This window comes from Cavia porcellus, unplaced genomic scaffold, assembly GCF_034190915.1.
Source record: "Cavia porcellus strain 051 isolate PalLab524CR breed Dunkin Hartley unplaced genomic scaffold, mCavPor4.1 scaffold_25, whole genome shotgun sequence".
Classification (NCBI taxonomy): domain Eukaryota; kingdom Metazoa; phylum Chordata; class Mammalia; order Rodentia; family Caviidae; genus Cavia; species Cavia porcellus.
In genome coordinates, this window is record NW_026947508.1 from 7466839 (window position 1) to 7482714 (window position 15876).

General features: G+C 45.6%; 1 protein-coding gene across 8 annotated transcripts in view; it reads left to right on the forward strand.

Annotated features, from left to right (window-relative positions):
• The window catches only part of Vps13d (vacuolar protein sorting 13 homolog D), a 243841-nt gene that overhangs the window by 74617 nt on the left and 153348 nt on the right, over positions 1–15876 (forward strand). For all 8 annotated transcript variants that reach the window (XM_063235530.1, XM_063235536.1, XM_063235533.1 and 5 more), the window contains 8 exons: positions 250–462; positions 4046–4308; positions 5506–5639; positions 7663–7818; positions 9083–9293; positions 9696–9770; positions 13516–13722; positions 15107–15196. In XM_063235530.1, the coding sequence (XP_063091600.1) occupies positions 250–462; positions 4046–4308; positions 5506–5639; positions 7663–7818; positions 9083–9293; positions 9696–9770; positions 13516–13722; positions 15107–15196 (1349 nt within the window). The remainder of the gene's footprint in view (positions 1–249; positions 463–4045; positions 4309–5505; positions 5640–7662; positions 7819–9082; positions 9294–9695; positions 9771–13515; positions 13723–15106; positions 15197–15876) is intronic.

A 15876-nucleotide genomic window follows, 5' to 3' on the forward strand; every position in this document is an offset into this window, starting at 1 on the left:
GCTATTCCTCAGGAAGGTCCCATGAACAAGATCATCTCTTTGGAAATGGAAAAGTAAGATACCAGCCGTCAGGCCACTGAATCCATCTTGAGGGATCTGTTCATAAAATCAGTCCGAGATCTCAGACTAAAAGTTACTCACCTTCATTCAGCTTGGCAGTAGTGATGATTTTGCTCTTTTTGTTCTGATTTGTATGTAATTTTGTAAAGCAGAATTGTGCTTAACATTTTCTTTGCTTTCTCCCTTTAGATTTGACTTCAAGAAATGTAAACTGCTCTATGAAAGTTTTTCCAATCAAACCAAGTCCATTAACTTGGTTTCTCATTCCATGATGGCTTTCGACACCCGCTACACCGGGCAGAAGACCAGCCCTGGCCCTGCCAATGTGTTCAGCTGCATATTTCAGCCGTCCAAGAATAGCAGCACCACCCAGGGGTCCATTCAGATTGAACTGCATTTCAGGTGGTAGAGCCAGACCTGCCTCTCTCTTTCTTCATGGAGACATTTCTTTTCATGCTAGAGGATCAGATCTGCACTGGCTTTAGAACATAAAAGGACGCAGGAATCACTGAAGAGACGGACAGACAGTGGCGTGTTAGCACAAGGCACTGTCTGTTGACAGATAGACTGCATGCTTGCAGTTTCACTATTGGCCAAAAGATGTCTCTATTGCCTTAAAAAAAAAAAAAGTGCAGAATTAAACCAAGTCCTTAAACTTGGCCTTCCAGTAAGCTTTAATTGTAAATTAAATTGAGAAAGGAAGAAATCATGCTGGTTTGAGGGAGAATAGAAAAAGAACCTTCTGGTTTACGATGAAAGGAAGGTGGTTTTGGTTTGCTCACCTGCTTGCCTGCTGAGGTCTCACTGACACTTGTACATGACTGGAGTCTATACCCTTTTTGAATGAGATCATGTTTTCCTCTTTTGTGTTACAGGAGGCAGCGCTGTGTGTGGAGAGAGGGTGTTTGGGAGTTACAGCTAAACCTTTATCTGTTCTTCCTTGCTGTGTGTTCTAGGGCAAGTTGTTTAGCCTTTTGAAGCTCATTTTTCTCTTTTATAAAACAGAAAAGACTGTGCCCCCCTAATTGGATGGAGATAAGAAAAAACAAAATGATTTTGGTGTATTGCAAAGTACAGAGGTAGCTTGTTACTTTGTGATACACTCTTAGGAGTGTATCACAAAGTAACCTAAGTGTGCCTAAGTGTGCACAGCCCTGAACTGAAACATTAGGCTGACCTGAAGAAGCCTTCGGTGAAAATCTCAGAGACCCTGGCAGCCAATGCCAGTTTCATCCTGTGCTCAGTATCATCAGCTGTGTTTCAAATATAAACCACTAAGTAGAAAGGATGGGGGAACTTAGTATTTAAACACAAAAAGAAAAACTAATCATCAAATAATCATACTGTGTTTATGTCCCTGACATTGCAGTGTGCTGTTCAGAATTCGTCAGAGTTCAGTTTTTTTTTAGATGGGGATCATGGTGTCCCCGAATGCCTGTAGGAAGCCTAGCTGACGTTTAAGCTTTTGTGTGCACCCTTACCTCAAAGTTCAGTAGTAGCAAGTCTAACTGCCTCTCCCTGGGCCCCGCCATGCGCGAGGCACCTTACCTACTGTCATTTGAATCCTTCCGTGAAGTTCGAAGAGCAGGTGACTTCTCTCCCCTTTTACAGATGCAGATAGATGCCTGGAGAGTTCCAGTCACTCAGGCAAGGTCACACAGTAGGAAGTCAGTAGTCCAAGCGAGCCTGGGCCTCTGACTTCAAAGCCGCGAACTCTTCCTGCCCACGAGCTCTCTAGTCATTGGCTGAGTGCAGCCAGGTGCAAAGGTTGTATCTTGCAGCTCTTTGGTGTGAAGGTGTTTGTGGGAACCAGGAGGCTTGCATGTATTTGGTCCTTCTGTAGAGATAATTTACTTTTCGGGTTTGTTTTATTAGCATTATTATTTCTAATAGTGACTTTCGTGTCTGTGACATTTTATCACGGAGCTGTAACCCCTGTCCTTTTAGTTTTGTTTTCTCTTTTTAAAATTTCTTACTCATGTTGCCTGGGCTGACCTGAAAGTCAGGATGCTTCTGCCTCAGCCTCCCAGATAGCTGGGATTAGAAGTGTGCACCGTGCACTGTGCTCCTTGCTTTATTGTTATTGATCTGACTTCCTAAACTGTCCGTGAGTTGTCCCACACATTATGGTTTTACAGTACAAGGAACGTTGCAGTGTTATTCTGTTCATATACTAAAGTTGTCTAGTTTCTTGGAATCAAATGTATAACGTCTTACCTTGGCTCTGGTAACAGAAATTCTATTGTTAGTGAGAGAAGCAAACGTCTCTTGATTGAACTTTTGAATGCTTTCTGTGTCTCAAGAAGAATTGCTCTTCTGTTGGGACTTTGTGTGTCAAATATAAATCACTTCACAGTGTTTAAAAGCTTGAAATATTTTCCAGCAAAGCGATCTGACATACTGTGACTTTCCAGTTAGTGCAGAGTTCTGACAAATTCTGTTCAGAACGGGGTGGAAAAATTTTCCTGAGGGTAGGATTTCTTCTGTCCTACAGAAGGGTGGAGTGTTTCTGGGGCAATTGCTATGTTTGTAGGAAGGAGACACGCATCATGTGCCCTTTTATTTGAGGCAGTGAGCCAGGTGTAGAAGACACGAGTGACTGGCGGATCAGCCTCAGAAACACCCCAGTTAGCCTTTCCCTAGCGGGGCGAGGGACAGGTGCATACAGCAGCTAGAGCCCGCAGTCTTGCTTTTGGCCCGTCAGTACCAGGTCCAACCCAGAAAAACCTGAAGAAGTGGCCCTCGCCCTAACGAAGAGGTCTTGCCCACCTCTGCCTGCCGCTGTACTAACGGCCTGGGTAACACCCGAGTATGCCATGGTTTGAAGCCAGCCCTGAGCGGCCTTGGGAGCTCACCTAAATGGGAAATTTGAAACAACGAGTACTCTGAAAGTTTCTCCCGGGCTCCAGCCACTGCCCCAACTCCGTGGGCTCTCGGGTGCTAGAGGAAGGCCCGCAGGAAGTGTCATCTCATTTGTTCGCTCTCAGGCTGAAGATCTAGGCTCTCAGGTTAATTTCAGCTAGAGAACCCACCAGCGCCAGAGTGTAGGCTTGGCGTTTATGAAGGAGCCGTCCTAGATCCCAAAGAAGGGGCGCCACAGCCATCTCAGTGCTGCCTGCAGGGGTTGCTGTTCGGTAGGTGCCCACTGTGTATCCGCTGCTTGCTTTCTCAGTGTTAGTGCCCCTCATTTTTAATGAGGGCATATGCTGGGAGAACGGAGGGGACCTCGCTAGGAGAACACGGTTTGTAAGTAGCAGTATTTAAGTCTGGTTGCCAGTGTTAGACGCTGTGCTTTTCTGCTCCGCTGGAGTTTTCCAGCCGCAGCACCCCATCTTAAGTATCCCTTACCTGGGGTGTTTCTAATGCTTGGAAGGCCATGGGCTTTTCCCAGAGTTCAGACTCTTTTGCAACGACTTTGCCAGTTAAGCATCCCTAACCCCAGATTCCAAACTATGAAATGCCCTCAGTTTCAGATTTGGGAGCATTTCAAATATTTGGCCTAGGGATGCACAGAAGAAAAATCCTGGCTTTTGCCCCCCAGATGCCAGTGGCAGCCCCACAATTATGATAGCCGAGAATGTTTCCAGATGCTGCCAAGTGTGTCCTGGAGATCACTGGGCTGCAGTTTGCTGCTTTCTGAAGTCCATTTCATTTTGTTTTAAAAAAGTGATTAACTTTCAGAAATTATGTACTGCCTATGTCCTTAAAACAGTGTTGAGCACTTAAACTGCCAGCTTAAAAAATACTAGAATAGAAGCTGTGTATTGGTGTGGGCCTGTAGCCCAGCTGCTTGGGCAGGAGGCTGAAGCAGGGGGGTTGTTTGTGTCCAGGATTTTGAGGCCAGCTTGGGCAATACCGTCTCAGAATAAAAACAAAAACATTGGAGTACCCCCTGCCCAAGCGGAATAACATATTTGCAGCTTATTTAAATGCGATGTTTCTGTTTCTGTTTCTGACTTCATTGTTTTCGTCTTTTTTCTTGTAGATCTACAAAAGATTCCTCCAGCTTCACAGTAGTCCTCAACAATCTCCGGGTGTTTCTCATATTTGACTGGCTACTGTTAGTCCACGATTTTCTCCACACACCCAGTGATATTAAGAAACAAAGTGTTCCTCCTGCTCGCCACCGTAACTGCAGCAGCGAATCTGTTGTCATTCCCAAAACCGTGAAGAGTGGAGTGGTTACCAAGCGGTCTTCCCTTCCTGTGTCCAATGAAAGGCACTTGGAGGTCAAGGTCAACGTCACAGGTGACTGTGCGGAGCCGTGCCTCACTGGGAGTGTGCGGGTCCACCCCGTGTGGCTCACAGGGTGATTCCTGTGTGGTGTCTCAGTTTGAGATGTCAACGCTTACACATTTGCAGCCTTTGCAGCCAAGGAGCGTCAGGGTTCTTGACCTCCCTTTTCAGCTGTGAGCTGCCGACAGCTGTGTGGTCTCTCAGCCTCTCCTCTGCCCTTGTAGCACGTGTGCCCAGCCTCAGGCCCTGTCTGGCCAGCTGTCTTGTCCCTAACCAGAAATCTGGCTTCAATTTTCTGTTTGGTCTAGGGCCCCAACAGTGTAGGCAGATTTGGTCTGTGAAAGTCTCGGTTTTGAAGATAAGTGACAGGATTGTTATTTTCCTTACAGAAACAGGATTTTCCTTTGTAGATGGATTTATTGTTTCTTACAGCTGATGGACTCTTGTGCAGCTGAATTGTGTTTGTGGGCTTACTGTTGGGTTTGTGTTATCTTCTGCCTACTTCTCAGTGGTTTTGATGAAGCTGCCTAAACACACTTTTCTTTAACGTGTTTATTTATTTATTTATTTTTGGTGCCGGGATCGAACTCACAACCTTGCACTTCCCAGGCAGGTGTTTATGCCACTCAGTTAAATCTCCATCCCTGTGGTCACATTTTAGGTGGATTCAGTTGCAAAAGCTTGTTCTGCACTCAGTGCAGAACTTGTTTAATGAAAATGCAGTCGGAAGCGGAGTATTTTGGCTGTATATAAATTAGGCACTGATTTAAAAAATCTTGACATGAATCAGTCTGTGTTTTTCATGCAGCTTGAACGCCTGCTTAGGTGTTGTTACAGTGTGTGACACCGCCTAACAATGTTATCGTTGAGTACACTTCCTGGATTTAAAATCAGGCCATCACTTGGAGATGGGGTGCTGTTCTGAACTTCTGAGTGTTGGATGGGCCTTCGGGATGGCAGGAGCGCAGTTTCTCTCCTGGAACAAGCATGCTGAGGAGAGAGACGCATCCGGTCCTCCCGCCGGCGCAGTGCTCTGCTGGCGCAGCAGTGCCTGGCCAGGTGGGGTTTGTCTGGGCTGGGGAGGAGCTGAGCTCAGTGGCACACCCCATGGGGCACCGAGGCCTCGGCAGCGTGCCCGCCTCGCGGAAGCGCTGCCGCCCTTGCCACTGCGTCTGGCTCTGCCCTGACGTGCGATGCTGTCCTTTCCAGGCACGGAGTTTGTGGTCGTTGAAGACGTGTCCTGCTTTGACACCAATGCCGTTATTCTGAAAGGCACCACGGTGCTCACCTACAAGCCCCGCTTTGCCGATCGCCCGTTTTCAGGAAGTCTGTTTGGCATTGAGGTAAGAAGTCTTGTGTGTCCACCACAGCACTGCATTTTGGGCTCCACAGAGAAGCATTTAGACAAGAATTTGCTTCCTGTTCTCTGATCAGGGAAAATTGCTCACGGATCGGAAGACCCTTCACTTCCTCCCCTGTGACGCACTTACCCAGTGTATGCTCTGCAGCACGTGGAGGGACGTTTTCTCTTACCGCCCCCCCAAGAGTTCACGGAGTCCGCTCTAGTCCCGGTCCCCGGCGGGTACCTGTGTCGAGCCCTTGGCACCTTCCCGGCATGCTCCTTTCCCCACAGTGGTGTGCTCTGTGATGAGCCAGGGCGTGGGTTAATGGAGACCTGAGCAGAAGCAGTGCCCTGGATTTTATGTGTCGCTGGTGAAGAGGCTCCCGTCGGTACGAGGGAGCGCCACAGAAGAGAGCCACGTCTCCAGCGAGGTGGATAATTTGCACTGGTGTGAATCTGCACTTGATAGCCTGAAAATTTTGCAATATTACATAAAAATCACTCTCTCTTGCCGGGGATTTACCTCAGTGGCGTAAGTGCCTCCCTGGCAAGGGCGAGGTCGTGAGTTTAATCTCCGGTACCAAAAAAAAAAAATTGCCCTCTCTTGTTTTAAGCCACGGCAGTAGAGACAGCAAGGGACGCCTGGCAGACGGTTGCCTTGATCAAACGCTCTTAATTCATGGAAGATCCTCTCGTTACAATGTTAAAATAGTCACAGTTCTTTCCACCTTAGGACTGCACTTTTGTGCTTTATTTTTCCCAGTGGTATTGCTCAGGGGTTGAATGAATACAGCTCATTTTCACTGTCAGCAGCGGATGGTACGTTTTTAGGAGTCCAATACAGCTGACTGAGGCAGGGAGAGATTTCATTCACTTAACCATTTGTTTCTGTAAGGTAAAGAAAGCTCAGTTGGTGTGAATGTGGGCTGAGCATCAAGTCCCAATTCACCTGCTTTCCAGGTGATTGATTAATGAACTGTCAGGTACAATTGGGTTTTGTTTAGTAGCAGCCCCTGAAGGAGCAACGGAAATGAAACTTTCCTGCTTCCAAGTCTTAGGAAAACGACATGGCAAAATATTTGAGCTTCCTGGAAGCTCCTGTTAGTCTCATTCTTAAGACAGAGCAGCTGACTCTGAACCCTGATACGTCTTGACAAGTCCTGGGGATGAATTACAAGGCACAGTGTGTTGGTTTTGAATGTGGCGTGGAACCGTGGTGACGTGGAACCGTGGTGGCACAGTGTTTTTGGTAGCACTGTGAAGTGCCGCACAGTGACAGGGTGAGCGTCCAAGGACCCCAAAGGAATGTTGTCTTCTTTCCTTCGTACTCTCCTTGAACGTACAACATAATTTGGTCTAGAATGGGGACACATGCTCCCTTCCATCTTCCACAAATGTGTTTATTTATTTTTTAACATTTCATAGAACATTTCAAACGTACGAAGTAATCAACTCCTGTACCCCTATCGCCTAGCTTCAGTAGTTAGTGTACTGTTAATTGTATAATTGGGAAAGGAAAAAAAAAGTCACCTGCCCCCTCCCCCCCCATTTTATAATTCTGTTGACATTTTGCTGTTTCTTTCTTTAAAAAAAGTGATGGGGCTGTGTTTTCATATAATGTGTGTTGTAACTGCTTGTGTTCGGGGTGATCATTTAAAAATGACGGCAGAATGTTGCATTTAGAGTGATAGAACCTTTGTTGCTCTCTTAATTTTTAATAATAAAAAATAGTTCACTGAGATTTTCTGTATTTTGGCTTCTTTCCTTAGGCTACTTCCCAGAAAGAAGTCTGGCGGGTAAAGGTGTGGGCTCTTTCAGCCTGGGGGTGAAATGTTAACTCCTCTCCTCTTGTTCTTGGCAGTGAGTGAGAGCCGCCTCACTGGTTTTGGTCTTCATTTCAGCCCTTGCGGGGCTGTGACAGCGCGGGGCCAACTGCTCCGGAGGTGGTCTCCCCGTGTGGCTGGTCAGGGCAGGGCCAGGCTCGGTCACCCCGTCACCCTCCCGTGTTGCCTTTCGTTTTCTAGGTGTTTTCGTGCCGACTGGGGAATGAGCAGGACACCGCTCTTTCCATTGTTGACCCGGTGCAAATTCAAGTGGAGCTGGTGGGGAATTCCTCTTACCAGAATAGCTCCGGCTTGATGGATGCGTTCAATAGCGAAGATTTCCCTCCGGTCCTGGAGGTAATGATGGAAACCTCTAATGCGTCCGCACACCTTCAAACGCTGTCCGCTGCAGGTGCCTGCTTAATCAGAGCCAAAAGCATGTCAGTGACTTCAGCAGCTCACAAATTAAATCTTGTGTTATCTCTGTTGTGGGTGATCTTGCAGTCTTAGGGAAGATAAAAGGCCTTTTCATTGTCTGGTATCATCTTGAAGTTCTGTATAACTGTGCAGGAAGCCAAACTCCAGCTAGGCAGGGAAACTCATCAGGGTAGAGTGCAGACCAGGGCCGTCAGGAGGAAGCGCAGGGTGGAGAGCAGTGTCCTGGCAGAGGGAGGTTTGCAGGGCGGAGAGGAAGGAGAAGGGAAAGCCGGGTGAGTGGGGCTCAGGAGGTACGTGCTTGTGTGTCGGTAGGAAGGGTGTAATTAATTAATCAGGGTACATTTGGATCAAAGGAGATTGAAGATGAAAAACTGTCTTCTCAGAGAAGTAAAAAACAAAATAGGTGAATGAAGAAAGCCCCGTGTCCTCATTGGTGCCATCCTCCAGGGTCACCCTTTACAGTGGCCTGGCACTGGGGGGCCTGTGCTGCCCTCACCCTTGGGAGCTGTGTCACTAATCTCGGAGGGAGTACTGTGGCCAAACATGACTCATGGAAGGTTGTGCCTGAGGGAAGAAGAGAGAAACTTTGTTGGTTAGTTTGTTTCAGAGATTTTAAAAAGTTAAATAGGCCAATGCAAAAATAAGTTAGCAAAATATTGTAATAGCTTGTCCTGTCTTCTCCTGAGCACTTCTCTGATTGAGATGTAGCGTTTAATACATTTGTATAAAGTTCATCCTGCTGAAGTATTAATTGCTATAATTATTTTAGCTAAGTGTGCATGTGTATTTATTTTATTCCTTTGTGACTTTTTTTTTAAATTTAGTGCACTTTGTGGCCATTTCATTTTATTACTGAGATATCTTACCTCATGGTTATTTGTGCTTCATTCATGGTCTTTGCAGTCATTCATTCATGAGACAGGTCTCACTATGTAATTCAGGTTGGCTTTGAACTCACTGTGTAGCTCAACCTGACCTCAAACTCATGGTGATCTTCTGCCTTAGTTTCCTAAGTGCTGGGATACTAGGCTTGCACTCCATGCCTGGCTCTTTGCAGCCTTTTAAATGAGAAACTTGCTATAGTGTCTGTTGGACTTTAGGACTTAGTAGAAATTACTTCTATAAGAGGTGTGGATACAAAACCAAAAACATTAAAAAATTGCTACCTTTTAAATTTTGTTAGATTCAGTTACAAACCCTGGATATCAGACTCTCCTATAATGATGTTCAGCTGTTTCTTGCCATTGCCAAATCCATCCCAGAGCAAGCGAATGCTGCAGCGCCAGACTCAGCAGCCTTGGGGGCAGACTCTGCTAGCAGTCACCTTCCAGGTGCATCTCACGTCGGAGAGGAGAGTGGGGAAGGGGCGAGACATGCCTTAGATCCTGTCCTGGGTAGGTGTTTAACTGCATACCCACACGGTCTTCTGAATAACCCTTCTTCTTCTGAACTTTCACAGTTTTGTTTTTGCACAATTAAATTGTTCAGAGTCTAAAGATTTGTTATTAAGTATAACTGGAGTCCTCACTATGACTCTGATTTGTATTTAAAACAAAACACCCCAAACCCAAGTGCTGTGGCCTACACTGCAACTGCTGTTTACCTGTTACAGTTCACTTTCACAGTGGCTGATGCTTCCATCTGCTTTAAATGTTTTCCTTAGTCAGGTTACACCTGGCAGAAGTCTGCATGAGGGGCTCTTTTTAGCCTACAGAAATGAAACGCTTTAATCACTATTTCTGAGTTTCTTTTCTCTTAAATTGGACTGTGGGTTAATTTGCGAATTTATCTTCCAGAGTTACAGCTGGCCAGACTGCAGGAGCTGGGGTTCAGCATGGATGACTGTCGCAAAGCTCTCTTGGTGTGTCAAGGTAATTTGAATGAAGTTCCGTGATCTGTTGTTCTTCTTGACCACGTGCTTCCTTCCTGTTTCCTCCTCCACACCCGCAAGTTGACTTGCAGAGCGGGGGCATATTTAGAAGCTCCTTCATGTGTCTTCTGGGAGCTGAATAGATTTTCAGTGGATGAAAGGTGGGCTCTGGAGTTGACTTCCTGGGTCCCCTTTTTAGCTGTGAATTAGTAACTTCTGGGCAAGCAAATGTCCCAGCCCTTCCTTAGCTGTGAATGGAGGAGAAAGGGCCTGGCGGACCGGTACTCAGTAAGTGAGAGCTGGTGGCTCTCCTAATCCTGACCATTCACTGAACATGCTAGGGTTTCTGTGGGCGTTTCATAGCCTTCGGAAGTAGCAGTTATTATCCTGCTTGAGATGAGGAAGCTAAAGATAGGTTAAGTAAATTTGTCTGCAATCACCCATTTAGTGAGGGCCTAAGATAGACTTAAAGCCAGGTCCGCCTGATTCCAAAACCCAGGTCTTCCCGCTGTATCACACTGTACCACACTCTGGGATCCGATTTCTCTTAACAATGACAAATGTAGCCCATGCTGTGTTTCCTTCAAAACGCACTCACTTTCTGTTTTTCTGTGTATTGTGCATACCCATGCATACATACTTACAGGTATGGTACAGTTACAGATTATACAGCAGTCCCCTCTTATCTATGGCTTCACTTTCTGTGGTTTTGGTTTCCTGTGCCCAGCCTTTATCTGAAAAGATTAAATACAAAACCCTAGAAATAAGTATATGTAAGTTGTGTGTATGTATGTATGTATGTATGTATGTGTTCATTTATTCATTTATTTATTTGGTCTTTTTTTTTTGAGGCAGGCAGTTCAGACTGGCCTTGAACTCATTTTGTAGCCCAAACTGGCTTTGAATTTGCAGTAACCCTCCTGTCTCGCCTTCCAAGTGCAGGGATTACAGGCATACACCACCATGGTGTCATAAATCCTAACACACACACCCGTCCAAGGAGTATGATGAAACCTGTCCTCCCAGGACACGAATCTTCTCTTTGTCCTGCCTTTCCACACAGTGTGTGCTCCCTGTTTATTTAGTAGACACATAGCTGGCTCATTTGGCTGATCTGTGGCAGTACTGCGGTGCTGTGTTCCAGAAAGCCTTGTCTAACTTAGTAGTGGCTCAAAGCAGAGGAGCAGTGATGATGACAGTTCAGATATGCTGAAGAGAAGCTGGAAAGTACTTCCTATAAGTGAAAAGGTGAATATTCCTGACTTGGTATGGAAAGAAAAAAGTTATATTCTGGTGTTGCTGAATCTCCTATTCATTAAATTAAGGGGAATTAAGAACTGCTGCTTTTCCTGTTGTAGCTCAAGTTGTGAAAGTTGTGGGACAGAAATTCTTAGCTAAAAGATGGAGAAGGTATTAAATTGTAGGGTTTGGTACTGTAGAGGGTTTCTGGCATCCACTGGAGGAGTCGGAGCCCCCTTCCTTGACAAGTGGGGACTGTTCTGTTGCATAGCTAATTTTATAGCTGGGTGCATTGGGGCTCACCTGTAATCCCAGCTACTCAGGAGGCAGAGGCAGGAGTTTGAGGCCGGCCTGGGCAAGTCAGTGAGGCCCTGTCTCAAAATAAAAAGTGCTAGGAAAGTAGCTCAGTGGTAGAGTGCCCCTGTGTCAATCACAAAATGAGCAAAGCCTTTTAAATAACATTGTGTAGAGTTGTAATTTTATTATGATTTACTTAATATTGCATAAGTATCATCTTTCCATGACATTAAAATTATTTGCAAACACCTTTTTCTAAACATTGGTTCTACAGATATAATTTATTTGACCATTAGCTTGTGTTTTATTTTTCCAATATTCATCTTGAAGCATTACCTTGGTTGAGACACAACTGTTGTAAATGGTAGACCTGAGGGTGGAGGCGTATTTTTCAGGCTCCTCATTCAAATTGACAACTCCTTTTCTAAAAAGATCATACTGGTTACACTCTAACCAGTTACATGTGAAATATTTGTCTCATAACATAATGCTTTGCATCAGTTTCATCTTGACAAAATGAAGATGTAGTCATTATCTTATGTTCCTTAGTTTCCTTTTTAACCAGGCATCATTGCTTTTTTAAGTGTTTTTTTTTTTTGTATTTGTATTTTTACCAGTACCAGGGATTGAACTCATGACCACAGGCTTGCAAGGCAGGCGCTTATGCCACTGAGCTAAATCTCCAGCCCCTGCTTTTGTAAGTTTTAGTTAAGTTTATACACCTTAGTGTTTATTTTTTCTGTGGTTTTTACTGTATCATTAGCAATTCAAGCACATTTTTAAAAATTCCCTTTTTATTTTTTTGTTTTTTAAGACAGTCTTACTATGTGGTACAGATGGCCTTGCCTCCCTAGATAGCCCATGTTAACCTTGAACTTATGGCAATCTTCCTGCCTCAGCCTCCCAGACCTATTTTTTTAGAGTTCTCAGAGTCTTTTAATTTGCTAACTAAAACTACTTAGTTAGTTTGCTAACTAAAACTACTTAGTGGCGCTTATGCCACTGAGCTAAATCTCCAGCCCCTGCTTTTGTAAGTTTTAGTTAAGTTTATACACCTTAGTGTTTATTTTTTCTGTGGTTTTTACTGTATCATTAGCAATTCAAGCACATTTTTAAAAATTCCCTTTTTATTTTTTTGTTTTTTAAGACAGTCTTACTATGTGGTACAGATGGCCTTGCCTCCCTAGATAGCCCATGTTAACCTTGAACTTATGGCAATCTTCCTGCCTCAGCCTCCCAGACGTATTTTTTTAGAGTTCTCAGAGTCTTTTAATTTGCTAACTAAAACTACTTAGTTCCATTAGTAGTAAAGATAAATAAGGGTTTCTTGAATATGAACTCTCCAGTACCGCCACAGATCTGACAAATAAGCCAGCTGCTAAGTAATAACAAGTAAGTTGGAGACATTGGAGTTGCAGACTTTGACAGGTGCACTGTGTGAGCCTCACTGTCAGCTTAGGAACGAATCTGACTCCTGAGCAGGTCTCCTGGAACGGAACTTGGTCCTAAATTGGGGTCTTACTATGTCCCCAGCCGGGTTCTGCTTGGAGGACTCCCTCATTTCCTGTTCATAGCAGTCCTCTAAGTGCAACAGGGCACAGAGGATCAGGTGGCTCACCTGAGAACCTGCAGCACTGCAGAGCCCAGGCCCGGAGCTGCTCTCCCTGTGCCTGGCCTCTGGTGACCAGTGACTGTGGGCTGCACTGCTGCCCTCTCGCCCTTTCCTTGGGCACCATTCTTGGCATTAGCAATCTGGCTGTGTTCAGGCAGCTGCTGTTTAACAGTTCTATGTTTCACACATGCGGCTCTTTTTTTGCTCTCTCCAAGAGGAAACATTTGAAGACAATTCACAAAGTAGCATAAACTACATAGCAAAGATGAGTAAGTCCTTAGGCACTGGGTGGCATCTAGAATCTCAGTGTCTTCTCCAGCAGATGACAGAGGAGAAGAATGGCCCCCCGGAGGCACTGGGTCAGATCGGGAGAGGTCTGCTAGACCTTAGGAAGGGTGTGCAGCAAAGAGAGCCTTGTTCTCTCGGCTCAGAGACAGAATTCCTCTTACTGTGCTGGCAACCACCCCACATCTATAGATGCTTACAGCTGAAGGCCTTCTTGGGCTGTCCAGTAGTTCCTGTGAAACCCTTTCTGCTGCCAGTACCCAGAGTAGCTACAGAAACTGGTGAAATCACTCACGTTTTAATTTCTTTGAAGGCCAATTGAAAAAGGCAGCCAGTTGGTTGTTCAAGAATGCAGAGCCGCTGAAATCTCTTTCCCTGGCCGCTGGCAGCCGAGAGAGCCCAGGGGCCGTGTCAGCACCGAGGATCTCGGGCGTGGAGATCAGAGCCGAGAGCGTGTGCATCTGCTTCATTGATGACTGCATGGACTGTGACGTGCCTCTCGCTGAGCTCACCTTCTCCCGTGAGTGCTCAGCTGACTTTGGGGCTTGTTGGTGGGGCATCGGTGATTTTTGCATTATTTAGACCTCTTAAAAAATGTTAGGGTCCAGGGATACAGCTCAGCAGCTCAGTGCCTGTCTGGCAAGTGCAAAGTTCTGAGTTCGATTCCCAGTACCCGCCCCCCCAAGTCAAAAAAGTTATTTTTGCTGTCTTTTGCTTAGTAATATAAGTGATAATGGTTTTACATAAGTTTTTCATTTGTATATTTTACAGAGATTTGTATTTATTTGCCATATGTGGCCGTCAAGTTTAGGATTAACAGAAGTTGTCATTGATGAAATTTCCATTACACTAACAGCTCTAGCTAAGTAATTCCTGACCTCCCCATCTTGCTTATTCCTTTGTGTATCTCAGTGTTGACGTGAATACTAGTACTAGAAGCATTTAAGAGATAAACTAAAGAGCCAGGTGTGGCCCGTGCTTCAAGCCCAGCTACTTGGGAGGCCCAGATTCAAGGCCAGCCTGGCCATACAGCAAGACCCTACCTCAAAATAAAGTGAAAAGCCGCAGGTGCCCTGCTTTCGGTCCTCAGCACAGACCGCTTCTCCCTGAGCAGAGAGACACTCTGAGAGGATGTTGCTTCTGCCTTGGTGCTTGCTTAAAAAACAGACGAGCCTCTTGTAAGAAACCTCCTTCCGAGGACACGGAGAGGTGACTCATGGATAGGGCTTTATTGGTAGAATGGGGACCAGAGCAGGGCGCTGTGTCCTTCAGGGCGTCCTTGAAGCAGGTCATTGAGCTGCTGGGAGAGTGGATGGAAGCTGGCTGCTGGGAGTGCTTTGTGTTTCCCGTTGTCCGTCTTACTGGCTCTCCTCCCTGTGAGAGAGTTTGGTTCTGGGACTTCAATCCAGCCCTTTGCACGTGATCGATGTCACCCTTTTCCCTGTGCTCTCAGGCCTTGCTGGGCCGCTGCTTAAAAGCTGGCATCTTTTCTCTAGAGGATTAGAGGATTTCTTATTTTTCCAAGGTGGTTGTAAATTTCTGAGCTAACATCAGGACGCGCTTGCCCTTATCATCCTGTCCTCTTTCATGTATCCAGGTAGAAATACCTTTGTGTGTTCCCGAAGGCCTTGGAATCCTGTGCCTGAGCAGGGGCTTGGTAGGCAATTGAGGCCCTTGTACTTGGCACCCCATTGGATGGGCCACTGCCAAAATGCTTAGTGATCAAGATACATAAGACTTCCATACAGTCTTCTGTAAAAGAATTGCTGGGAGCCATCGAATAAACAGTGTCACGATTTTGTGTGCTGTCCTGCAAGATCACAGGTGTGGCTGTGACCTCCGTCTCTGCTGTGCTTGTCGGCACAGCCCGCCTGCAGCTGCAGTGACATTTGCTTTCATTGCAGGTCTGAACTTCCTTCAGCATGTGAGATCCAGTCCTGAAGGCTATGCCCACTTCACCCTGTCTGGAGATTACTATAACCGTGCTCTGTCAGGTCAGTGCACGGCACGTGCTATAGGGGACTTAAAAGTTCAATTTAGGTGTTCACCTGGGCCCATTGCTGCGAGGTTCTACCTGAGGGAAAGGGCAAAGGTGGGGCGGGATGGAAGATGGAAACCAAGTGACCACATAAGCACACCAGATCCAGGCCATCTGTTTTTTGTAGAACTGTATCTTATAAACTGCAACTGAATTATTTAAAAAATAAGTTTTCATAGTTAATTCTCTTTGATTCTAAAGTTTGGCTCATTCTGAAACTTGATATTGTTCAGTAGTAAAGGATCTTTCGTTTGGTCCTTGTTTAGCTATTTGGTGGTAGTAGCTAAATTTCATGGGATATTTATGTCCATAACTTTTTCTGTTTGCTTTTTGAGACAAAGTCTCACTGTTGTAGTTTAATCTGGTCTTGAACTCAAGGTGATCCCTCCTCCCTCAGCCTCGCGAGTGCTGGCATTACAGGTGTGCACCATAATGCCCTGCAGCATCTTAAGCTTTAAGTCCCTACTTTGCACTGGGCCGCTATGTCCCCTGGAAGCCTCCTGAGGCAGGAAAAAATGTGTAATCTGCCTTACTTACATCCTAAACAAAATACAGTTGATCTGAGCAAGCTGTCTTTCTGGAGATAGGAACCTGGATGAAGATACTATACTGCAGGCCTTTTCTTCAGGTTTTTCT